The sequence below is a fragment of the Parambassis ranga genome, chromosome 16, assembly GCF_900634625.1.
Source record: "Parambassis ranga chromosome 16, fParRan2.1, whole genome shotgun sequence".
Taxonomy (NCBI): domain Eukaryota; kingdom Metazoa; phylum Chordata; class Actinopteri; family Ambassidae; genus Parambassis; species Parambassis ranga.
In genome coordinates this window covers 18,688,362-18,715,821 of record NC_041036.1, presented here as the reverse complement: position 1 = coordinate 18,715,821, position 27,460 = coordinate 18,688,362, and the positions used below count along the sequence as shown (strand labels likewise).

General features: G+C 41.4%; 1 protein-coding gene and 1 long non-coding RNA gene across 2 annotated transcripts; one reads left to right on the top strand and one right to left on the bottom strand.

The window, feature by feature from the left end:
* Positions 1 to 68: 68 nt before the first annotated feature.
* LOC114448269 (uncharacterized) lies at positions 69 to 2,844 on the bottom strand. Its single transcript, XR_003671899.1, has 3 exons — positions 2,727 to 2,844; positions 302 to 393; positions 69 to 204 (listed from the first exon to the last, which is right to left on the bottom strand). It is a non-coding gene; the product is annotated as an uncharacterized LOC114448269 (long non-coding RNA).
* nagpa (N-acetylglucosamine-1-phosphodiester alpha-N-acetylglucosaminidase) lies at positions 2,142 to 15,648 on the top strand. Its single transcript, XM_028425118.1, has 12 exons — positions 2,142 to 2,299; positions 4,093 to 4,298; positions 4,632 to 4,899; positions 6,801 to 6,940; positions 7,915 to 8,023; positions 9,484 to 9,612; positions 9,708 to 9,913; positions 10,011 to 10,058; positions 11,057 to 11,185; positions 11,340 to 11,471; positions 12,304 to 12,385; positions 13,680 to 15,648. The coding sequence occupies exons 1-12, from the start codon at positions 2,217 to 2,219 to the stop codon at positions 13,942 to 13,944; spliced, it is 1,797 nt and encodes a 598-aa protein (XP_028280919.1). The 5' UTR covers positions 2,142 to 2,216; the 3' UTR covers positions 13,945 to 15,648.
* Positions 15,649 to 27,460: the final 11,812 nt, after the last annotated feature.

The following is a 27,460-nucleotide window of genomic DNA, read 5'->3' as shown; positions in this document are numbered from 1 at the left end:
GGAACCTCCCACCGAGCCTCAGAACGGCTCTTCAGAAACAAACGGGTGACGTCACGGAAGCTCTGTCCATAGTTTTTACTGTCAATGGTCCCGACTCAGCTGACCACTCTCTGGGTATCCTTTGATAAGCCATCTAAGGAGAGGGTAGGCAGGATCTCCAAGGAGCATAATTGGAACAGCTGCACCACAAATGTCCTTAGTATCCTACAGTTGAAAAAATGTGGTTAAGACAAACATTTACGAACATACAATAATATGAGATGACAAAGATAATATAGGCATAAAACAGTGGGAAACATACATCTGGGAAAAGGTCAATCAAACAACTATGAGTTGCGCAGAACCCTTGAATCATGGACACTTCCAGGCCATCCCACATCGATATTCACGAAGCTGTGGGTAAACATAAGAACACAATATGTTATGTCAGTTAGTGTTTAAGTTTTTACTATGTGGCCAAATAATTGTAAACACCAAAGAACTCAATACCAACCGGTAGAATGGGTCCACGACGGCTTGGAGAATATATTTTATTAATTATATATATATATATATAGCGTGCCCATAGCGTCCTCTCCACTCTGGCGCCGTTTATTGCGGATGCAATGGCGAGGCAAGCAAACATTACTCTGCTACGGCGCTTTCTCGTCAAAAACATTTGCCAGATGCATTCCCTTCCACGGTTACAGATGTTTCTCCACAAAAACACTACCAAAAACAGGCTACATACATCTATCGGGGTTCCAGCCATCTTGAACGTCCAAAACAAACAGCATGCGCACATCCTCACATACTCCAGCCTGAATGGGGGCTGATTTTTACGATGCGACCCCTAGCAGTTTGGAGGACAACAAACAAGTCTGAATGTATCCAGCTTAAAGGCTGTGTGGATTCAAGCCTACTCTAGGTGGAATGATTTTCTCCAGTGTGAACGGGACCTAGGATGGATACATTCAATTTTTTCAAATCTGGCTATCACTCACACGTGTCCATGCTCAATCCGGCTTAATCCGGCTTGTTCGTTGTCCTCCAACAACGCCTTGTAATATACAGTCTGTTCAGGCCGCGGTAGGGCATGTGTATGCATGAGTTGTGCGTTTTTTTTTGTCCTGTGTCGCTTTTGTTTTTTTCGGTTCAAAAAGCAGTTTATTCCTTTGTAGCCCTGTGGAACATAAACTTGGGGCAAGGCTGTCGTAGTTCAACGGTTGTTTACATGCAGCTTTTGTACACGACCTGGACACTGTCCCCGTGAACCAGAAGTATCACGTTGGTAGCGACAGCAAGTTAATGTAACACATTATACATCTCTGTCTGAAGGCTGATGTTCCTGATAAACATTACATTCTAATGACAGTGTTGTATTCGTTCTCCATAATCTGTTGATCAATGATACCATACCATATTAAAGTAGACATATTCTAATTCGTAAATGCTGTTAATAAGGTTGTAAAAAAAGTAGAGAAGTATCCTTGTATTGTGCACACATTGCATTGTAGTAAATTGCATTGAAGGTTGTCCTAACCTTAACTGATGCCATAAAAGTGTTAATTTTCATTAAGAGTGAAAATAGGAATAATACCTTGATTTTTTTTATTGTTTTTTATTGTTTTTATTGTTTTTAGACTTTTAGATTGTAGACTTATCTAGTTTAAGAACATATTCCAAACAAGGACAAAATAAGAAACAAAAAACAGAGACAAATCATGTGACCTCGTTACGTCAAGTCGCGGCATCATTACCGGAAATCCTGATATCTCCTTCGAAATAAAAGCAGAATAGCCAATAAAAGTTAAACCTTTGAAAATACACATGCTAAAATCACTCATTGATCAAAATTTCCCTCGTTTTTTAATAGGTTAGTTTACTTGTGTAAATATATATTTTACAACACTATGATAATAATTTTGTGCTATATTTTAACAATGTTTTTACCTTTTTTCAGCTTATGCTGTCTGAATTATGATGTTCAATAGATATTGTTAGTATACAGAAAATAGAGCTCTTAGTCTGGCCTTGACTTGCACACTATGACTGTGACTAGTAACAAACTTAACAAATCGGTTTTATCCGTCCTCCACTGCCCAATTTTATTTTGTAAACCAACCGGAAGTGTATTTTATTCTGTTTACTTTGGTGCTGTGTACCGTGTGCTAGCTGGATGATGTGGGACCCAGCAGGAGGAGTGGAGAGTTTGGCACGCTAGTTTTCCTCCTCTTATGGCAGCAGTGTTTGCAAAATGTATGTGTCTGTGCCTGCCGCTGTGGCTGTGCCTTCGGCTGTCAGAGAGCAAAGACACCCGGTAAGACCGCTGGTACCTGTTTGAGCTAACCGCTAATATTAGCCTGTTAGCTGCTATTAGCCAAATTTAACTAGACTGGAAAAAGTACTGTATGTCCCTGGGTATTTGCCTTGTAAATGACAGTTTAATTAGAGATGTTATTTGCTAAACTGCGGTTTCATTTTGTAACATGACATGTGTATTCCTGCCAACACTTAAGTACATAAAGTGAAGCTAACCTCACAGCTGTTGTGCAACACGTTTCCTAGTTATTCTTATCTAGACAGTTATGTTCAAAGTTCACACATTTCACCGTCTAACCTCAAATACAAGATTGTCATTAGCACACTCATTTGACTGAAGCCTGACAATAGGTGTAAGTTTGACTAACTAATGTGTCCTAAGTGTGCCTTGTGTGGTGGATTTGTGTCAGTCAGTGGTACATTACATTTTACACGGAAACAGCGGAGGGGTAATCCTTCTTTAGTCACTAGACGATCACGAGCCGTCAAGTTTCACTTTCTTGCTTCCTGACAGTTTCTGTGAAAACGTGGCTGCAGTTACACTCATCAGCCGTAAGATGGCGCTGCTGTATCAAACACTTTTTTGTAAATTGACGAGATCAGCTGGTGTGTTTGTTTTTGTTTGTTTGTTTTCGTATGTATGTGCTGTAGTTTTTCTGACTGTATACAAAGAAAAATATCATGATAGACAATGAAAGAAATTAAAACACCAACCTTTTGAACCTTATCTTAACATTAACTTTAATGCAGAAGGGCCTGACTCATTCTAAAACTGACTCAAGTTGTTTTGTATGGAAAATTCCAAATTTTACCACACATAAACAAAACCCAGCTGCTTGAATACGAGCAAAATCAACATTAAAAACACAGCGGTGAACTAGGACCTGTAAGATGATGTAATGTGGTCTGTAATGTATTGTGTAATGGGTCAATAGTCATTAAATCATTTCAGTCAGATACAGGGATCCATACGCATAAATGTAATATTCATTGGAGTAAACTAAAATTAATATAATATAAACAGCAGAAAGAAGTACATTTTACCTATTACAGTGCTTTTTTAAGCAATTTGTCAGCTGATGGATTCAAAAATATTTTAATAATTTAGACAAACCCACTTCCCATGTTTTCAATAGCAGGATGACAAAAAGAGAAAGTCAGAAATAAAAGTTAAACAGTATAATAATGAGATTTTAGGAAAGAGATTGGGCATGAACTGTTTGCACATGGAGCTGAAACCACATTCTGTCAAGTGATGAAAGTAATTTTAACAGCAACCATTAGGGTTTAAAAAAAACCCACTAAAAACACGTTTTTTTTTATTCTGACAGAATCCACTAGGGGAATTAAATATCTTTTAGAAGCTGGTGGGAATGTTTTTATTCTTCAGGACACATAGTATAGGGTCTGTTGACTGAACGTGTTGGTGTGGTTATCATTTTTCTGAGAAAATCTTTACATCAACTCCTCACTGTAAATGATTAGTAACATATATAGATTTGTATTAATAAAATATATATCATTTTGCTTAGGAAGCCCTGTTTTATTAAAAAAAAAAACTAGGGAATAAACTCCTTGTGATATCTAAGAGGCCGTCAAATAGTCGTATATCTGGTGAGACAGGTTTTACAGATCTGCCTACAGATGGAGGCAGTTATTAGTGATGTCTATGTGGATACACATACTATGTACTAATTCAAATACTTACAAACACACATGTATCACAGTATTATTTGCTGTTGGTCTTTGCTTCACTCCCAATTAAAATAACAGAATTTCTCTGTTTGGCAGAACATCTGTGGACGATGATGTCCTGCTGCCCTATGCCCATGGCCATGGTCCCTCCCACTCTCACCGCCATGTCAGAGACTGTCAGTCCATCATTCATGGCAACACCACCCATGAGAGCTGGCCTGCCAGCAATCACAGGCGGCAGCCAGTCGCTGAGTCAACAGTGTTTGTATCAGATGTGCCAGGAAGCTCCAGATGGGTTTATGGTTAGTGATGGTGTAATAAGGAACACAAAATAACATTATAGATCGAGGTCAGTGAGTGTGGACAAATGTGATCTTCTCTGTTGAATCTGGATCTGATCTTTGTTTGACATCAGATTTGTAATCCCCCTGTTTATTCACCTCCTGACCTCTCGTATGTTTATGCAAAAAAGTGTTTTCCTAGAGACAGGTGTCACCTTTCAGCTGGTTTAGTGTCATGTCATTCAGTCATGGGGCAAATGTAGCACATTTGGGAGTTTTAATTATGACTCCCACATTATCCCACTTTGTGTCTCTAGCAAATTAACCCTTTATCTCATCCTGCTTTGTTTCCAGGTCACATGACAGTGGTCCATGACCCGCTGAGAACAGTGTCAGTTTTGGAGCCTGGTGGGCCAGGTGGCTGCAACATGAATCAGAGGGCTTTGGTGGAGGAGACAGCTGAAGCCGCTGGCTGCCTGTATGCCCAGAACGCCGGCTTCTTCAGCACAGTCTCAGGGGCCTGTTTGGGAAACGTGGTGAGCAACGGTAGGAGGGTGCAAGACAGTGGTGGAGTGCAAAACGCCCAGTTTGGAATCAGGAAGGACGGCACCTTGGTATTCGGGTAGGAGACCTTGTGCTTATTTGTGACACTAACTAATGTGCAGTGTCCCCAAAACTCTGATATGTTGACACACTTCACTACTTTATTCTATACTCTGCAGTTCTGATTTGCTATTTATGTCTGGCCTTTATGACAGGCCTCTGTCTGCAATATGAGCACTGCTGTTGAACCTTGGTCTGACATGCAGTCAAACACATTTTGTGCTGTCACAGTGAAACTTTTACCAAAGCTGGCACCAAAAATCCTAGAAACACAAAACACAGGTTCCAAAGTCACAAACTTTTATTTTGATAAGGCACGGGCAACTTTCATGACAGTTATCAAAAGCTAGGCTTTAAACAGTGTAAAAACTCACACACTAAAAACACACACCACCTCTCAATCTCTACTATTTTGCCCCTGACCCCATGTCCCATCTTGTTGACCAGTCAATAAACCAATATAGGGTCTTTATTGTTACAGTTCAGAGTCAGAAGTCTTTTCAACACTTATTTTGAAGCTCACATGAACTCTTATTCAACCATTCAGTCAGCTGAGCTTCAGCTACTTAGCACCTGACCCCGCATTCATTCGGATTTTCTCATTTGTACTTAATGACACACAAAAACACAAAATGGATAGAACTAGTTGATTTCACTGTGGGCAGCACATTTTCACAAGGCCACAAAACACACACACACACACACACACACACGCTCCCACCATTTAGCTATAAACCAAGTCTATTTAACTTGTTTGTTTGGTAAGTGAGGTCAGAAATCCCAGGAATTCAGTCACAGTGGTTGTGCTTGGGGTTGCACACCCAGAGAGAGAGAAGAGTGTGTTAAGTAGAAAGATATAATCTGCTCACTGTCCTGTTCAGGCTGATTAATAACTGTCAGGCTAATTTAAAACAGAAAATATTGCTTCATCCAAATCATGGCAATTCTGAGGTACCACCGAGGTACGCAGTCGTCGAGCTGTTTACACCTGCTGGTGAAAGTGCCGTCTCATATTTAGTGCAGGTTAGATGTGTAGTTGTTTGTGAAAGTAATATGTCTTACATCTTTATTTAAACAATATTTTTACAGACTGGGACAGCAGCATTGTTTTTTTTGTACAGTCAATGTCCTTTGCCTACAGAACTAATTTCAGTCTGCAGTCCAAGTAGCTGCTTACAGACACACAGACAGAATGTAAACGTTCATTTACATAGTTAAAGTCTATAAAAAGTCTATATGGCATCTGCATGTGGTCTGACACCCCCTGTGTACTGTGTAATGTCATGTGTAATGTATGAAGGTTGAGAATTATTTTGCCTAAATTATTTGCCAGGATCATATTGTTTAGGATCATATAAAGGTTTTTTTAATGTATTTTTTCTATGTATGTATTTGCTTATTTGCTTATTTTTCTCATAGCACAACATACATGTTTTTTGCAGGGTAATATATAAACACGTTAGCAATTACCTTCTCAGTGTAAGTGTAAACCAAACAGTGATATAACCAGGCATCCAGTGCCCATTTTTCAGTTTTTCACTCAGCAGATACTGACAGGGCAGACAGTTTTCTTGGTTCATGGTTCAGTACCTGACCTTAAGACCTTGTGGACAGACACAGATAACCGTTTGGCTCATACACATCTAAACACATCACCTTCACAGTGTTACCTTTGTACCTTCCTATTTTAATGTTGTCCTAACAGGATTCATTTTAAGGTGTCCTGCTGTGGTAACTGTGTGGTGGATGAGAGGATGTTTTGACCTGTTGTGTCAGGAAAGCTCCTCAGGGTACAGTGAATGTGTGTTCAGTCAAGGTTCAGACATTTCAGGCCAAACTCACTAACTGGCCTATTGTTAGGTCTCACAATTAAACAATAAAATACTCATGATGATGTCTGACTTTCTATCTTCCATCCAGATATCTGTCACAGGAAGATGTTCTGGACAAGTCCAACCCATTTGTCCAATTGGTCAGCGGTGTTGTGTGGCTGCTAAGGAACGGCAAGGTTTACATCAATGAAAGTCTGGAGGCTGAGTGTGACAAGACGCAGGAGACAGGTATGTGCCGCATACCTCCATATCCAGGCTGCAGAACAGCTGCAGGCTTTGGTGTTTGATCACAGAGGAGTCTGTAGGTTTTTGGTTCCGTCAGATACTGATTTCAAGATACTTCATGATAAGACGGTCATTAAATCTGGAACACTGGCTTTCCTGAATACCTAGAACACCCTCCCTTTGTCCGGTATTGGTTCACCTGACCTCACCCCAGGCAGGGTGGTGGCAACTGGATCAGCTTCACTTCAGCGGTAATTAAATCTAACCATATCTTAGACAGTGCCCTCCAACGCTTCCATAACACAGAAACAGGTCTGTGACTTGATGTTACCACATCACTTCACCCAAAACAGCACAGCCATGTTTGATTAACAGTGACAAGAGTGAAAGTACGTGTACCAACTAAAGTTCACATCAGGCTTCCTTAAGCTCTACTGGACAGAAACACACACACATTGTAAAATAAGCAAGCATATGTTTTCTTAGAAATGATTTGTCTGTGTTTACATAAGGCTGAGCTGAAACCTGTGCATTTGCACACCAGTGAACAACAAACATACATTTTACATTGTGTTTGTCTATCATTGTTTGATTAAAAAAGGTTTAAATTTGATGCAGCAGTAATTGAGACACAACTTTGTTTGTATACATTTTGAAGGCTTCATTACCCACATTATAACTATTTGGTTACAACTGGTCAACCCATAATACTGGTCAGGGCAGAATCAACAACACATCATAATAAATGTATTTTTGTAAGGGTCAGGTTGGTGGATTACCGACTGCTACTACTGAGTTGGTTCTAAGTGTACATATTTAGTATCATCCAAACTCTGCATAAGAAGTAGTTTGTGTGGTGGAAACACTTTGGTGCAGTCAGTATCAGGGCCCTAAAAGGCTCAAAGATCCACAACAGAATGTTTCGTTCTGATAGCTAAGCCTTTATATTTTTTATGTTTATTCTTCTAATTTAACAGGAGTATTCCGTAAATTTGTTGATGTGGTATCAGCAAGGACAGCAGTCGGCCATGACGCACAGGGGCGGCTAATCCTGTTTCATATTGATGGACAGACTGAATTAAGAGGGTAAGAAACATGAAGAGCATTTGAGGGTGTTTGTGCTGATCCTTGTTGTTTTTGTGTGTTGATGAAATGGAACTTTATTTGTATATTTACCACCCAGTAGTTAGATGGATGTGAGACCCAGGCTTCTACTGAGGAGAAATGAAAGATCCAACACAGATGTGCCTGAAAGGAAACATGATAAATGATAAAAAAGTGTGAATCATGACTTTCACTCAACACAAAGTGCAGCAATAAAGACTTAAATATGCAGGGTTCGATTTTATACACTTGCTGAGCAAAAGCAAGAAAAATGAGGTTTCCACATTCACGAGGATGCATACTAATATTGTTTTTGGCCATCTTCTTTTCACTTTTCATTGCATCATCTAAACTGGGCATGTTCAAAAGGACATTGACTGAGTAAAATAAATAAATCTCTTATCATTGAACGTGTAAACAGAACAAATGATATAACCAGGCATCCAGTGCCCATTTTTTGTCAGTATTTTGACTCAGCAGATACTGACACAGCAGACAGTTTGCTTGGTTCATGGTTCAGTACCTGACCTTAAGACCTTGTGGACAGACACAGATAACCGTTTGGCTCATACACATCTAAACACTAAACTGATTCTACCTGCTGTAAACATGTTTATTTCTGCTGTAAAATTAGACATTTTAACATGGAGGTCTGTAGGGACGGACTTGGAGCCAGCCTGTCATGGCTGGCCCAGAGGTTGGCACTTTATTGTAAAAAAAAAAAAAAAAGACACAAGCTCCTAAATCAGTAAAATGTTTAGATGAAGGGAAAAAGTGCCTAAAGGCCGAATATACACCAGATTCTGTGGGGACTGCAGGAAAAAGAGATTTTTAACTTCTGAAAGAGTGACTCGATGAGATGAATGAACACAATCGGGCTCACGTCAGCCTCAGCCCACTAAGGTCCCTGCACCAATCAATGGTATTGATCTGACTTTCCCTCCATGTTTATTGCAGTTTCCCTGTAGACCCTCCCGTGACTTAGAGATTAATGATGTTGGTGTTAATGTTCTGGCATTGAAAGACACAAGCTGACATGTCTAAACATGTCCAGTGCCCTCTGTGTATCTCATGTCGATATCAGGCCACCACCTGCTCAATAAACCATGTATAAATTGGCCCAAACAGGAACCTGAGACTGGCCTCTGTGTTTTGAAATTACCTCTAGTGGAAGTTGCTTAAGAGGCTGTTTACATCTCAACTGGTCATTTAAGTATGTATTTAAACATCGACACATGCCAAGCTGCACATGAAAAACACCTTTACTTTATGTTTATCTGTCTTTTACCTTGTTATGTTTTGTTTTGGCTGAGGGCTTTTGTTTATATTGTGTGTTTGTCGTGATAGCAAGCAGCTCTGTACACACTCTTCTTCATCTCAGTCCTGATGAGCTTAACTGTGCAGCTTATTAAGGGTCCATCTGTTTTTTTCTTTCCTTTTAGCATGAATCTTTGGGAGGTGGCTGAGTTCTTGAAGAAGTACGGCGTGATCAATGCCATTAATCTGGACGGAGGCGGGTCTTCCACCTATGTGATTCGAGGCTCTTTAGCCAGCTACCCTTCTGATCATTGGTGGGTCTTTACACCTGAAACATCCCCATTCTCTCCTGCACTCTAGAGATGTTATTGAGGTGGTCAATGTTCTACCATCTCTTGCCTTTTTTTAGCAAGTCCGACAACAGGTGGCGCTGTGGTCGACATGTTTCTACCATCCTGTGTGTCCACCAGCAACAATGCCAGCCAGCAAACTGCAGTGGACATGGCGACTGTGTGGATGGGCGCTGTCAGTGTCAGGATGGCTGGCAGGGTGCTGCCTGTGACTCTCTGGTGTGTCAGCTGACAGCCTGCGGACCCCATGGTGTCTGTACTGCCAGTAAGTGTGGAGATGCAGCTGGAAGTTGCAACAAGTTTCTCCTACTTTAAGCCATTGTTGACATCATTTTTCTTTCTGTGTGTCCATTGTGATGCAGATGGCTGTGTCTGTGATGCTGGATGGAGAGGACAGAACTGCAGCCAAGGTAATCAGGAGTGTCATCTGGTCTCACAATCACAAACTGGGCACTCACATATTTCAAATACCATACTATTACTGAGAATCTACACACACACACACACACATTGTAAACTCTGACATTTAGTAAAATGAATGAAATGAACACTGGCAGTATAAAGGCAATGTTCACAAAGATAGAAACGCCATAACATACAGATACCGTTCATACACGCATAATGTAAATTCCCTCGTCTTTCTCTGGTTTAAATGTTGTTTTTAAACATCAGGTTCCAACTGTTGATTTGCTCAAAACCCTTTGCAGAATGCCTGTAGTTACAGCTTTTAAAGTTTAAAGGTGACATGTAACACTGTGTGAACCTGCTCACCTCTTGCTTACACACACAGCTTTATCTTCCCTGGTTCATCTCAGTCACTCTTTGATGATCTTCAGCTCTGGTTGCACTATTTGTAATACGAATGCTGTAACTTTTGAACTATAAATGACCTTCAGTTTCTGCGTCACGAGTGTCACACTTATGATCATGCGTTATGACCATGTGCAAAAGAGCACATAACATGTGATGAGGTTTATCAGTTCTGACCAAAGAGGCAGATTCATGATAAGTCATTTTAAAGGTTAATTTAGCTTGAGACCACTAGGGTGGTCTCATGGAATAGAATCAGCAATTTGTAAATCCTTTTTCGACGTTTGCTCAAGTGTCACATAAGCAAACCCGTGACTTGTTAGTGTTCCCACAATTTGGTAAAAAAAATATTTTTGTAAACTTGTTTCTGTGGTTTTGTGATCTGTGAAACTAATAAAGTAATATTTATAATTACTTTATATAAAAGTAATATTAATGTTGATTATAGTCTCTTTAGTCTAAAACGGTCTAAAATATGTTAATTGTAGGGATGATGAATGTTGTTGGGTTCCTGGTAAGCACTGATGATTAGAAACAAAATTAAAACCTAATTCATTCATGCATAAATTTCATGTTGTCTCTTTTTGTTCGTTTCAAGAGTGCCTTTCTGGTTTCTATGGCGATGGCTGCAATTATACCTGCTCATGTGTTAACGGTGGTTCCTGTGACCCTGTGCATGGAAGCTGCACCTGCCCTCCTGGTTTCCGTGGCAATGCATGTGAACAGGGTCAGTCACTGTGGTTTTACTGTGCAGTGTACATTTGTGTCAGACTGATTTTTAGAAGACATTAAGAGATCTTGAAATGAATTTATGAAGGGGGTCATATCATGTTGTCGTTGACGGGTCTCTGTTTAAATTTCTCTTCATCTCTTTTTGTTAGTGTGTCCCCTGGGTTTCTTTGGCTCGTCCTGCGCTCAGGAGTGTCACTGTGACGACCTGTGTCCATGTGACCCACAGACAGGAAGCTGTAATGTCACACTGCGTGATGAGGCAAACTACACCTTACACAGAGGTACACACTCACTGCATCTATGTTTTTAGTTATAGGATTTGATTCTATTACCCTGAAACCTTTATGAAAATGTACCAAATGTATCTCCACCATACTGCGTTGACTCAGAGGGATACATTGAATGCATGTTTTGTTAAATGCGTGTGTCAGTGTGTGAATATTTGCATAGAGCAGAAGTGGAAACAGCTCTGTCTTTGTCCAAACAGAACCACACTGGGAGGACAGGAAAGGTTGCTTCACCTCCCAGTACTGTAACTCATATTGTTAATGCTTTACTGCTTTGCCATCAGTGCTGGTTTTAACTGTATTAGAATTTAGCTGTTGTGTGCATGTAGGTCCTTTGTGGCATTGTAATATACTGCATACATACTAAAAAAAACATGACACAGAAGAAATGAATGGGTGTTCACATCCACGTAAATCAGGAAGCACAGTGAGTAGACTGCAAACAGCAACTGCTAATTCAGCCTACTTATCATGTAGGCAAATAAAGGAGAAGCCCACAGGGCTCACAAGGGAACATCAGCCTCAGGTGATGACATTAAAACATTTCAAAATCAAATCATTTCAGTAGGTTTTCTGTCATCTTATGTTGGTCAGTTTTCATACTGAGCTGATATAAACAGAAATTACATCAACGTGAGAGAAAAAAAGGGATCAAAATAGAAGATGGTGCTCTGGATTGGGTTTTAATTAGAGGTGGAGGAGCAGCCAATTCACAGAAAAACAGAAGGTAATTGTGGCTGAAATTATGACTTAGGAAAAAAAATGACTGTGGATTAAAAACACTGACCAGCCATGGCTTGACGTCCTCTGTAATTTACTTCTACAGCTGGACATTGCCTGGCCAAACAGATGTTTACATCTTGGAGACGAGAGGAAGAGACTCACAGAGAGCAGCCTTATCTGACAGAGTAAGTGTCACATGAACCAGCCCTCATCTCCGACCTTTCACCTCTGCTATCCAGCTTTGTTGTCTGCTCAGTAGACTCACATTCAAAAACACAGATATTTTGCTGTCTTGGCACCACCTTGGTTTTTATTTAGTGAGTCAGTAAGTTGTCTTAAACACACAGTTTATGATCCATCTGTTTTCTGTCTGTTAATATCGCCAGTTTATTTTTAAGATAAATAGAAAGATACGTCTTGGCTGGTTTAGCAAACGTATTGACAAGGCGCTGAGGAATCAGCACCAGCTGTGCCACATTTCACAGTTTTATGTGAAGCATTTAATAAGGTATGGTGTAAGTCTGAACACAACAGTTCTGAGCCAGTCCAGATCTTCATTTGCCTTCCCATCTCCAGACGTCTTTTACATGTTAACTAGGCTGACACTCTGAGGACAGGATGCATTCATTAGCCTCCTTACCTTTCAGATGCAAGTTAGGAATTGTTAGTGGTTGCTATGGTTTCCAGAAAGAGCTTTGAGAATTTTAACCCTTATATGACCAAACGTCACTTCACACCACTCCCTGCCAGTCTATAGATTTATGGTCAGTCCAAAGTGCAGTTGTGTGGCTGCAAAGCAGTGGAAATCCCCTCTCCACTGAAACGTTTCCCATGTCAGATATGGATAATTATGGATATAGCGAGTCCCATATCCTTGTGAGGCAGCCGAAGATTCTGATCACCAGTTGGGTCAGGTTAATATAGCTGCACAGTTAGTTTGAACAAGTGTTTCAGCTCATTCAGGCACCTACATGCAGCCTTCCTATTCCCTTTATTTACTCAACAGTGTATTTCTGTGTTGTTTTCCCTTTGTTCTTCTCTGCTTAATAAAAGATAAGGAAAACTAGCGAAGCTGTGCAAAAGTTATTCATTTTGTGTGAAAGGAATTTTAGATTTCAGTTACATTCACAAGTGTTGTGTTCACAAGTTTGTGCTTCAGAGATGGAAGCCACTGTTAGATTTAGCTAGAGAAAAGGAGTCTGCTCATACATACTGCAGGTTGAGTACTCATCTTCATTTGTTCACTATTTGTGCATATAGATACAGTCAGATATAAAACAACAGCTACATTTCTCCCAGATGAAATAGATGTATTAGTCATATATGCAGGTTACTGGGCTTTAGGACAAGAATTAGCAGTAGCCACATTATTACAAAGTGGTGTTATACCCCTGTACCGTTCTATTATAATATCATTTATCATTTCAGTTTTGCTTACTGAGCTACCCTCAAACTAACCCATCCTTCCTCTTTCTTCAGGCAAACATGGCTAATAATTACCCTCGCCCTAGCTTCCCTTCTACTGTCCAGCCTGACGGTTCACCTTGTACGTGTCTGTCGCGGCTCTGTGGCCTCTCATTTCCCCGAGCGCCAGGATTACTCCTACGTCCCTCTGACGGACATCAACGGAGCTGGTTTACGTAGCACGAAAAATACTGGGAAATCTGGGAAAATGTCTTTTGCGCCTGACGACTCGGCCTCGGAGGAGGAAGTCTGGTCTCCATCACACTCAGGGAGGATTTAGCCGTCATGAAGACCAAAGGATGATGAGTGAGGACAAAGAGAAAACATTCTCTGCTTCTTCTCTCGACACATTTCTACTGAAAGTCTTGCTATATATATAAAAAAAAAAACTAAAGGACCGTGCACAGCAGTTTTGTTACATTCATATTTTAAGACACTTTCTTTTGAGTCTCTGAATGAATGGACAATAGTCAAAGATGTATTTTCTCTCCATCTGAGCTCCAGGTGCGAAAAGGTTTTCAGCTTTGGTTCATGAAAAACAGATCAACTTTGACCTCTAACAAGTTACCTTTATCACAAAGATCAAGCCAACTTATTAGTTATGACAGAAATATAACTTACATTCTTACACATGGAAGATATTTTTCTCTAATAGCATAAATACTTTGATTCTAAAAGTGTATTTCATTTGGTAGAAACACTTCAAGTGCAGCAGCTTCATGTGTTTTAAACACAGATCAAAACTTGCTTTGTGATGCAGACTCCTGATAGGATGAACTTTTCAACTTGTTGCCATATAAGCAGGTGAACTTTAATCACAGTGATGGTGCCGTTTGCAGAGAAGCAGGAGTTCTTATCAGTCTGTTTTGTATCAGTACAGTAACTGTTCTCACTTTGCTCAGATTGTCTGTTAAAATTGAATCATATCAAAAGCACAATGTTGGTGGTCCCATTTTCATATAGAAAACTTTGCATTTACCAAAAAAAACCATCCAGTATAAGCTACAAAAAGCTTATTTGAAATGCCATTGTTTAGGCAAAATCCAGTAAAAGTGAGCTGGCAGACCTTGACTGTTTTTGTGCTAATTCCAATGACAGGGTTAACATGTTTACAATTAGCAAAAAATGTTTAATGTGAATGTGCATAAAGACCATGTTTTCATAGACATGAGGCTGGTTGGAGGTTTCTCCTGCAGAAGTGTTATTTTTTTTTTTTATAAATCAAGTGTTGAAGTGGTGAGGAGATTGACCTGCTCATGTAGCAAGAAGAAAACTAGGATTCATTGTAAAGAGAAGATGAATGTTGGGACCAAATTTCATAGAATAGAATTGTAAGAAGCAGTTGTTGAGATTTTTCGCACCTCCAAGTGTTTAGAGTCTTTCTAAAACAGATTTATCAGTAGTATGTGTGAAGATTCCTTCAAACCTTACCATTTATTCATTGACAAGGTTCGTGCCACCTACGTTTCCCAATGCCTGAGCTCTGCACCGCCTGTCAGACACAGCATGCAAAGAAGGTGTTGAATCATTTGTTTAAGGCCGTGATGTCTGTTTAGCCTGCAGGTCAGACTAGTTGTTTATGTGCTGAGTTCAGGGCAGATGAGGCTGAAGTTTCACCCGCAGGTCATTGCGCCATTTATGGGTATTTCTGTCAGCTGGCAGTTGACTGGAGCACTGGCTTGACCTTTTAACCTGACCGTAAGCTGCACATTTGAAAAACACCCTGTGCCCTACTTTCACTTTTAAACATTTACTGCGTGTTTTTCTGTTTTTAAATCTTTGTCTGTTACTTGAATGTTTGGTGAGTAAAAGGTCTCTTGGTTGTTTAAATGCTGGACTTAAGATTGTAGATTTATAAAACCGATTTTTTTACTCTCTGTTATTTTTAATATATTCCTTGATTATCACTAACTTAAATATTTTCCAAAGCAAAAAAAAAATATTTTGTATGACAATTAAATAATGTGTATTTCCAAAGAGTAAACATGTGTTCTTCATTGTGCAAAACACTTCAAACATTATTAATTTATAGTATTAAAATATGTTACAAACTACTCAAATTTTGTCATCAAATTATATTGCAGGTATGTATGGTACGTATACAGTGTTGAATGCTGTCATACTGTATACAGTGAAGCATTCAGCAGACTGGAGTATCACTCTGCAGCTCAGGTATGTCAGTCATGTTCACACAAGAGCTGCGAGAATCTGTGTGTCAATCCAGCAACTGAAGATTCAGGTCGGGTGCTGTTACTCCTCTGAAACGCTGCACCACAAAACACGCCACAGGCGATCAGAATACTCCACCATTTACAAATATTACATCAGCCGCTCGTAGCTGATCAGGTCCAAAACAAGCTCAACCGTCAGGCTGCAGTCAGTGTGGTTATTTGAAACTATGATGTATATCTGCTCCTGTTGGTGACATGTTTTAGATTAAAACAAAGCACCCCAACTTATTTCAAAGTGCTAAAAATGCACGTGTCACTTGAAGCTGCACTGCTTTAAAGGGTTTATCCTCCACAAATTCACACATTGTACAGATGGAGGATATTATTGCGACAAGGCAATGTTAAATAGTGACACTATAATTCATACAACTATACGTAAGCATACATTTTCTGTGATGTTAACATGAGAAGTATTGCATGGAGAAATGTAAATCCAATCATCATATAAGCTAAGTTAACCAGCAGCTAGCTGTAGCTTCCTATAAATAAGGTTAAACAGAGTTTGATTTTCTGACTCTTTGCATCAGTGTGAATTAACAACGCCTCAGTCAGCAGCGCTCGAAACGCTTGTTGAACGCAGCTTCATTTGTTCTGTGTGTGATTTTCTGTCAGTCCTGTAGATAAAGATTCCTCTCCCCGTGGGCTTGCTGCACTCTTGTGTTGCACGTTGTTGGATGACTTATGGTGGTCATTAGGCACTTATCTGAGCAGCCATTGACCGTCACCATGCAGCATGTTCAATATAACTGTGTTTGCACTGAGCCTGTCTTTGAGTGAGAAGAAAACACTGAGGTCTTTAGAGGCTTGTGATTCCACATAAATACTTAATGTCTGTTTCACTCCTCTGCAATCCATCCATCCAGATACCAGGATGGGAAAGTGAAACAGCTCAAACAGGTTTTGTAAACAGAACGCTGACTGTAGGGTTTTGATGATCTGTCTTTCCAGCCAGGTTAGGTGTTTGTGATGATGAACTATTTCCTGTCTGGAGTACTAAAGTATATCACATTACAACAAAGGAAATCTGCAGGTGATGACAATGACCTACAGACGCCTGTAGCTCTGTCCTGTTCATGTCTGCTCATTCAGTCTCACACACACTGTTATTGGTTAGAGTGGTGGATTTTTTTTCCAAGCTGTGACTCACTTTCCTCAATTTATTTTAAGGAAAGAGAGGGAATTGCTGCATTTTATGACCTAACCGCTATTATTAACTCTTCTTTATGAGACGCTGGACTGCAGCTCAACCAGCAGAGAAACAGTTGATGATTGACAGGGCTCTCAAAGCCAATGGGCTGCTGGCTCTCTGCAGCTTGCCCCGCCTCCCTGCCTGCTCAGCTGATGCAACTCAGTGGCAGGATGTCACTTTTCAGTTTTTCCGTCAGCACTGAGGATTGAACTGTACTTTTCCACACAGTGTGTCTGTGCTGTGACTTCTTATATCATCTCATCAAACCCTCCACCTCTCACACTGCATTTTTCCTATGGGTGTGCTATCGTGTTTGTGGTTTTGTGTGTCAAAGCTTATCATGAATAGAAGTGACACTCCACCCAGAATCTATCTAAAAAAAAAAAAAGCTGAACCACTCAGCTCCTGTTTACTTTGAGTTTCCTCATAAGTAATGAGCAGCAGCTTGAATTCTGTCAGTGTCAGTGGAAACACACCAAAGGACTCCTCTTATGTCCATATCTTGGACAAATACTGTGATCAGTGTGGATTTTAATGTTTAGGAATAGTCTGCCAGAAAATAGTTCCAAAAAAAGGGACAGTAGTAAAAAAATGTAAAAAAGTTGTTAGTTCAGCATTACTATTTTCTTATAACTCCTTAATATGACCTCATTTATTTATTAGGGCCCGAGCACCGAATGGTGCAAGAGCCCTATTGAAACCCTTAGGATTATTATTTTTTTAGGGCCCGAGCACCGAATGGTGCAAGAGCCCTATTGAAACCCTTAGGATTATTAGGGCCCGAGCACCGAATGGTGCAAGAGCCCTATTGAAACCCTTAGGATTATTATTAGGGCCCGAGCACCGAATGGTGCAAGAGCCCTATTGAAACCCTTAGGATTATTATTTTTTTTTTTTTTTTTTTTTTTTTTTTTCCCCCTCCGAGATCGCATTTTTGGAGGCCTTAACATGCCCAAAAACTCACCAAACTTGGTAGAAAAATTCATTCGCCCGAAAAATTTTGAAATTTGCTGACTTTTGAAATGCACATATAAAAATGGCTCTATAGCGCCCCCAACGCGTAGCCCCTCTGGCCGGTTTGACACAGGATTATGAAAATTGGCACACATATGTATCACCTCAAGACGCACAAAAAAGTCTCTTGGACCCCCCCTCCAAACCCAACAGGAAGTCCGCCATTTGAAGGTTTGTGGCCATTTTTGGCGATGTGTGACCCTGCTGCCAAACTTTTCACGCCTCGCATACTTCAACGGATTGAGCTGAAATTCGCCGTGTCCACTCAGGACACCATAGGGAATAGACGCATTCCAAAACTCTTACAAAAGTCTGACGGTGTGGCCGGGGCGTGGCCTCAAAGTTTGACCATTTCTGAGGACACAGAAAGTCTCTATAACTTCTTCGTTTTCTGTCCGATCTGTACGAAATGTCACATGTATGATCAGAGTCTGACCCTAAACACATCTATACAACAATATTGAGGCTTTGACAGAGCGCCACCTACTGGCTACACAAAATGTTGTGTTTTCATAGGTTTTTCTGCCTGCCCCCCTGGCCTGTTTTGAGTAGGGGCATGAAAATTGGTACACATGTGTATCACCCCAAGATGCACAAAAAAGTCTCTTGGACCCCCCCTCCAAACCCAACAGGAAGTCCGCAATTTTTAAATTTCTGTTAATTTTTGGCGATTTGTGACCCTCCTACAAAACTTTTCATGCCTCGCATACTTCATCCAAATGAGCTAAAACTCACTGTGTCCACTCAGGACACCATAGGGAATAGACGCATTCAAAAACTCTTACAAAAGTCTGACGGTGTGGTGGGGGCGTGGCCTCAAAGTTGACCATTCGCCATTACAAAGGAACTCCCTGTATTTGTTGCCCTAACGCGTAGCCCCGCTGGCCAGTTTGACACAGGATCATAAAAATTGGCACACATCTGTATCACCCCAAGACGCACAAAAAAGTCTCTTGGACCCCCCCTCCAAACCCAACAGGAAGTCCGCCATTTTGACTTTTGTGGCCATTTTTTGCCTATTTGTGACCCTGCTTCAAAACTTTTCACGCCTCACATACTTCATGGAATTGAGCTGAAATTCACTGTGTCCACTCAGGACACCATAGGGAATAGACGCATTCCAAAACTCTTTCAAAAGTATTACCGTGTGCCAGGGGAGTGGCCTCAAAGTTGACCATTCGCCATTACAAAGGAACTCGCTGTGTTTTATGCAGTACTACCCATATACTTTATGCAATGTGGACAAAATCTTACAGTACTGCTATGGACCCGGGTCTGAACAGATATATATGCTAATAGGATGATTCGGTCATAGCGCCACCTACTGGTAGCAGGAAAGTTTGGTTGTAAACATGTGTTTGTTGTATATCTGTGGAAATGAGAGGAGGAGAGCATAGCACAGGAGAGTATAGGAGACGCGAGCATAGGAGAGAAGACTGCGATGACCCCACGGATCGCAAGGTGCGCGAGGGCCCGCAATGCTGCTTGCAGCTTTAATTTTTTTTTTTTTTTTTTTTTTTTCCCCCTCCGAGATCGCATTTTTGGAGGCCTTAACATGCCCAAAAACTCACCAAACTTGGTAGAAAAATTCATTCGCCCGAAAAATTTTGAAATTTGCTGACTTTTGAAATGCACATATAAAAATGGCTCTATAGCGCCCCCAACGCGTAGCCCCTCTGGCCGGTTTGACACAGGATTATGAAAATTGGCACACATATGTATCACCTCAAGACGCACAAAAAAGTCTCTTGGACCCCCCCTCCAAACCCAACAGGAAGTCCGCCATTTGAAGGTTTGTGGCCATTTTTGGCGATGTGTGACCCTGCTGCCAAACTTTTCACGCCTCGCATACTTCAACGGATTGAGCTGAAATTCGCCGTGTCCACTCAGGACACCATAGGGAATAGACGCATTCCAAAACTCTTACAAAAGTCTTACGGTGTGGCCGGGGCGTGGCCTCAAAGTTTGACCATTTCTGAGGACACAGAAAGTCTCTATAACTTCTTCGTTTTCTGTCCGATCTGTACGAAATGTCACATGTATGATCAGAGTCTGACCCTAAACACATCTATACAACAATATTGAGGCTTTGACAGAGCGCCACCTACTGGCTACACAAAATGTTGTGTTTTCATAGGTTTTTCTGCCTGCCCCCCTGGTCTGTTTTGAGTAGGGTCATGAAAATTGGTACACATGTGTATCACCCCAAGATGCACAAAAAAGTCTCTTGGACCCCCCCTCCAAACCCAACAGGAAGTCCGCAATTTTGAAATTTCTGTTAATTTTTGGCGATTTGTGACCCTCCTACAAAACTTTTCACGCCTTGCATACTTCCTCCAAATGAGCTAAAACTCACTGTGTCCACTCAGGACACCATAGGGAATAGACGCATTCAAAAACTCTTACAAAAGTCTTACGGTGTGGTGGGGGCGTGGCCTCAAACTTGACCATTCGCCATTACAAAGGAACTCACTGTATTTATTGCCCTAATGCGTAGCCCCGCTGGCCAGTTTGACACAGGATCATGAGAATTAGCACACATGTGTATCACCCCAAGACGCACAAAAAACTCTCTTGGACCCCCCCTCCAAACCCAACAGGAAGTCCACCATTTTGACTTTTGTGGCCATTTTTTGCCTATTTGTGACCCTGCTTCAAAACTTTTCACGCCTCACATACTTCATGCAATTGAGCTGAAATTCACTGTGTCCACTCAGGACACCATAGGGAATAGACGCATTCCAAAACTCTTTCAAAAGTATTACCGTGTGGCGGGGGAGTGGCCTCAAAGTTGACCATTCGCCAATACAAAGGAACTCGCTGTGTTTTATGCAGTACTACCCATATACTTTATGCAATGTGGACAAAATCTTACAGTACTGCCATGGAGCCGAGTCTAAACAGATATATATGCTAATAGGATGATACGGTCATAGCGCCACCTACTGGTAGCAGGAAAGTTTGGTTGTAAACATGTGTTTGTTGTATATCTGTGGAAATGAGAGGAGGAGAGCATAGCACAGGAGAGTATAGGAGACGCGAGCATAGGAGAGAAGACTGCGATGACCCCACGGATCGCAAGGTGCGCGAGGGCCCGCAATGCTGCTTGCAGCTTTAATTATTAGGGCCCGAGCACCGAATGGTGCAAGAGCCCTATTGAAACCCTTAGGATTATTATTATTTTTTTTTTTTTTTTTTTTTTTTTTTTTTTTTCCCCCTCCGAGATCGCATTTTTGGAGGCCTTAACATGCCCAAAAACTCACCAAACTTGGTAGAAAAATTCATTCGCCCGAAAAATTTTGAAATTTGCTGACTTTTGAAATGCACATATAAAAATGGCTCTATAGCGCCCCCAACGCGTAGCCCCTCTGGCCGGTTTGACACAGGATTATGAAAATTGGCACACATATGTATCACCTCAAGACGCACAAAAAAGTCTCTTGGACCCCCCCTCCAAACCCAACAGGAAGTCCGCCATTTGAAGGTTTGTGGCCATTTTTGGCGATGTGTGACCCTGCTGCCAAACTTTTCACGCCTCGCATACTTCAACGGATTGAGCTGAAATTCGCCGTGTCCACTCAGGACACCATAGGGAATAGACGCATTCCAAAACTCTTACAAAAGTCTTACGGTGTGGCCGGGGCGTGGCCTCAAAGTTTGACCATTTCTGAGGACACAGAAAGTCTCTATAACTTCTTCGTTTTCTGTCCGATCTGTACGAAATGTCACATGTATGATCAGAGTCTGACCCTAAACACATCTATACAACAATATTGAGGCTTTGACAGAGCGCCACCTACTGGCTACACAAAATGTTGTGTTTTCATAGGTTTTTCTGCCTGCCCCCCTGGCCTGTTTTGAGTAGGGTCATGAAAATTGGTACACATGTGTATCACCCCAAGATGCACAAAAAAGTCTCTTGGACCCCCCCTCCAAACCCAACAGGAAGTCCGCAATTTTGAAATTTCTGTTAATTTTTGGCGATTTGTGACCCTCCTACAAAACTTTTCACGCCTCGCATACTTCCTCCAAATGAGCTAAAACTCACTGTGTCCACTCAGGACACCATAGGGAATAGACGCATTCAAAAACTCTTACAAAAGTCTTACGGTGTGGTGGGGGCGTGGCCTCAAACTTGACCATTCGCCATTACAAAGGAACTCACTGTATTTATTGCCCTAATGCGTAGCCCCGCTGGCCAGTTTGACACAGGATCATGAGAATTAGCACACATGTGTATCACCCCAAGACGCACAAAAAACTCTCTTGGACCCCCCCTCCAAACCCAACAGGAAGTCCACCATTTTGACTTTTGTGGCCATTTTTTGCCTATTTGTGACCCTGCTTCAAAACTTTTCACGCCTCACATACTTCATGCAATTGAGCTGAAATTCACTGTGTCCACTCAGGACACCATAGGGAATAGACGCATTCCAAAACTCTTTCAAAAGTATTACCGTGTGGCGGGGGAGTGGCCTCAAAGTTGACCATTCGCCATTACAAAGGAACTCGCTGTGTTTTATGCAGTACTACCCATATACTTTATGCAATGTGGACAAAATCTTACAGTACTGCCATGGAGCCGAGTCTAAACAGATATATATGCTAATAGGATGATACGGTCATAGCGCCACCTACTGGTAGCAGGAAAGTTTGGTTGTAAACATGTGTTTGTTGTATATCTGTGGAAATGAGAGGAGGAGAGCATAGCACAGGAGAGTATAGGAGACGCGAGCATAGGAGAGAAGACTGCGATGACCCCACGGATCGCAAGGTGCGCGAGGGCCCGCAATGCTGCTTGCAGCTTTAATTTTTTTTTTTTTTTTTTTTTTTTTTTTTTTTCCCCCTCCGAGATCGCATTTTTGGAGGCCTTAACATGCCCAAAAACTCACCAAACTTGGTAGAAAAATTCATTCGACCGAAAAATTTTGAAATTTGCTGACTTTTGAAATGCACATATAAAAATGGCTCTATAGCGCCCCCAACGCGTAGCCCCTCTGGCCGGTTTGACACAGGATTATGAAAATTGGCACACATATGTATCACCTCAAGACGCACAAAAAAGTCTCTTGGACCCCCCCTCCAAACCCAACAGGAAGTCCGCCATTTGAAGGTTTGTGCCCATTTTTGGCGATGTGTGACCCTGCTGCCAAACTTTTCACGCCTCGCATACTTCAACGGATTGAGCTGAAATTCGCCGTGTCCACTCAGGACACCATAGGGAATAGACGCATTCCAAAACTCTTACAAAAGTCTGACGGTGTGGCCGGGGCGTGGCCTCAAAGTTTGACCATTTCTGAGGACACAGAAAGTCTCTATAACTTCTTCGTTTTCTGTCCGATCTGTACGAAATGTCACATGTATGATCAGAGTCTGACCCTAAACACATCTATACAACAATATTGAGGCTTTGACAGAGCGCCACCTACTGGCTACACAAAATGTTGTGTTTTCATAGGTTTTTCTGCCTGCCCCTGTGGCCTGTTTTGAGTAGGGTCACGAAAATTGGCACACATGTTTATCACCCCAAGATGCACAAAAAAGTCTCTTGGACCCCCCCTCCAAACCCAACAGGAAGTCCGCCATTTTGAAATTTCTGTTAATTTTTGGCGATTTGTGACCCTGCTACAAAACTTTTCACGCCTCGCATACTTCATCCAATCAAGCTGAAAATCACTGTGTCCACTTAGGACACGATACAGAATAGACGCATTCCAAAACTCTCACAAAAGTATTACGGTGTGGTGGGGGTGTGGCCTCAAAGTTGACCATTCGCCATTACAAAGGAACTCACTGTATTTATTGCCCTAACACGTAGCCCCGCTGGCCAGTTTGACACAGGATCATGAAAATTAGCACACATGTGTATCACCCCAAGACGCACAAAAAAGTCTCTTGGACCCCCGCTCCAAACCCAACAGGAAGTCCGCCATTTTGACTTTTGTGGCCATTTTTTTGCCTATTTGTGACCCTGCTTCAAAACTTTTCACGCCTCACATACTTCATGCAATTGAGCTGAAAATCACTGTGTCCACTCAGGACACCATAGGGAATAGACGCATTCCAAAACTCTTTCAAAAGTATTACCGTGTGGTGGGGGCGTGGCCTCAAATTTGACCATTCGCCATTACAAACGAACTTGCTCTATTCTATGTAGTACTACCCATATACTTCATGCAATGTGGACAAAATCTTACACTACTGCTATGGACCCGAGTCTGAACAGATATATATGCTAATAGGATGATACGGTCATAGCGCCACCTACTGGTAGCAGGACAGTTTGGTTGTAAACATGTGTTTGTTGTATATCTGTGGAAATGAGAGGAGGAGAGCATAGGACAGGAGAGTATAGGAGACGAGAGCATAGGAGAGAAGACTGCGATGACCCCGCGGATCGCCAGGTGCGCGAGGGCCCGCAATGCTGCTTGCAGCTTTAATTTATTCATGTTTCCTCCATGAGTCGACCTTTAGTCGCCTACAACTCACTGTCATTACTCATCTCAAAAGCAAACAGCCAACACATTTATTTGGATGTTAGTCAGGGTGTTCTGACCAGGGACTCAGTGGGTCAGTCTGTGTTACTCCATATAATCTGGCATGTACAGTACTTCTGTTGTTTTTCACCTGTAATGTGGTTTTTAAAATTTTAAATCTTGTCTAAGCAACAATCAGAACTCTGTAATTTTCAAACTTTTATCATAGAAACCTAGGAATATTTACATGTAACATGGCACATTGAAACCAGAACACAAACTAATGAAAGTTAGAACTTTACATGTTGAACGACTAAGTTCCCCTGTGATGTTTCGGGTGCAGGAGGTTAATCTGGCCGTGGTGTAAGGGATCCCAGCTGCTTGTAAAGTGGTGACCTGTCACGCCTCGGAGGTCAGTGTTCTATACACAGTGTGGCCCACATTCCTTCCTGCATGTTTACGTCCTGAACTGCGGCACAAACTGACCCATGAACCTGACTCAAAGCTTGTCTCCATGGCAACAGTCAACAGCTGGAGGTGATAATCAGGCTGAGAGTGTCCCGTGTTTACTACTCTGACCAAAACTCTACAGAGAACGTACTGAATGCTATGTAATATTTAACCATGAAAGAAATATTAACTACTACTACTCGTTTCATTTCAGTAGAGCAGAGGTCACTGCTCAGTCAACATGGTGCATTATTGCATCCGCAAATTAATAAGCACTTGAAAATAAGAGTCAGAAAGTCTTGTTTGGAGGACCACGGTATGCAGGGGCATGGTGCACATGTCATGGGGAACCTGTACATCTGTATAGGAATCAATATTAAGGAATAAGAGTTTGTGCTGTGGCCCTATTGAAAACCTTTGATTTGTTGTGAAACATCAGACCAGGATTTGAAACGCTGAGCAAATAGGAAAGTATTTCACTGAAAAACTTCTGCAGCTGGTTTCCCAAGCAGTAAACACAACTGTGTCCCAACTTTTTCGAAACACACGCATTCTTCTTTGTCTTTAAGCGCCAACTTGTGAAATTAGGGAGTCATCAGCAGTGTTATGACATCCATTCCTCACCTTGAAAACTCATCACTGCTGGAATCCTGTCACAGGAAGTCAATGCTATAGGCTGAGGACAAACAAACGGCAACATTACTGTCAGTGTATACTGTACATTACCCGCTGAATCTTCAGTGATGGCAACACCGGGTTGTTGACCTCCGCTGTCTGCGTGCAGAGGACAGAATTGTGCAACGCTGACTGTAAACATTAGCCAGATTACATAAAGGAGGAGGGCCGCTGTGCATTGTTGTAATGGATAAATATGCAAATGTCTTATTTTTATGTTGGTGAGCAGAACATTTTGTCCACGACATCCTTCAGTAGTCTGCATAACTTCAGAAGAAATCACACACACCCTAACTATAAGGGAAGCCTGTGAGAAGTGTGAAGATCCGTATTAAGGAGATGTGTTTTTCTCCCTGCAAGTAAGTGTGTGAACACATTCCCAGAAGAGGACACACACACACACAGTACTGGACACCTTGTGCACTTTATTAGGCCATATTACAAGATAAGAGACATGTGAGTCCAGTTTGAAGCAACCTGAATGTGCCTTTTGTGCGACCGCCTTTTACCGCTAAAATGTTGGGGTCATCTTCTCATCCTACAACCTTTAGCTTGGATTTTTAAAAATAGCTAAATTGAATACCTCTGTTTATTGTGAACAAACATTTAAAGTCCAAAGACAACAAACTCTGTTGTAATATTTTTGCTCTGTCTGTAATATTTTTTAACGTATTTGGACACAAATGTGAGAATATCGGGGACTATTTTCAGTGGCGGATTAACCCATGTTTTGTGTGCCCCTGAATATTGGGGATAGCAGGGTGGTGTGTGTGTGTGTGAGTCAAAATAAACTACTGTTTGTGTCTGTGTGTGTTTGTGTTCATGATGAAACAAGAAGTCTCCTATTGACATGTTGAACCACACACATAGTGATGTAACATACTGGGGAAAGAGAGAAAACACACAGGAAGGTGAAGGACGTCTTATCAGTTTTGTAATGTCAAAACTCTACAGGTGTGTCCTTGTTTTTTGGAGGGAATGGAAAAACTAGGGTAACATGTCCTGCTCTCTGTTTTTCTTATCTGCAATGATTCACATTTGTTCTGTGTGAAAGCTGCTGAGGACAGTGTGTGTACAGGAATGGCACACCCAGGGTTCTCACTGGAAACACAACCAGCTACAAACAAAGCGGTAAAACGAACCCGTCAGACACAAAACCAACAATCCAATAAAAGGCCACAAAACACACACACACAACAATGACACCACAGAGACATGATGGGATGATTAACAATAGCAAAACAGCACCAAAGGAATAAAAAACCACATAAAAACCCAGAGCATCAAACTCCAAAATGATACTAACCTATGATAAAACACAGAGTGATAAACAATGATCTTACTACTTAATGCTACTACACAATCTTAGTTACTGTCCACCTGTGCCTCTGACACAATGTGATCCACAAGGTCAGAACAGACACAAGCAGCTGCTCATGTGATTATTACTGTTTCAAATGTTCTTCTGGAACCGTGTGTCATTATTAATGAGGAGTTCACCTTTCACCTCAGTTCCATTTGTCACCTCTTGTTATTGACGCTGCTCCATTTCGCACTCAGATGCCACTCTGCCTTCTGTATGTGGAGATGAAAACACTGCAGGCAAATTCAACAGATCAACTGTCTGTCACGTTTCAAGTGTCCTAGGTATACTCGATCAGTTCTGCCATTATTTACCATTGTTTATTTTGAATATGTGTAATTGGGGCTGGGACCTAATAGCCAGCAGGCAAAACAAACGACCAAGATGAGCGTGATATC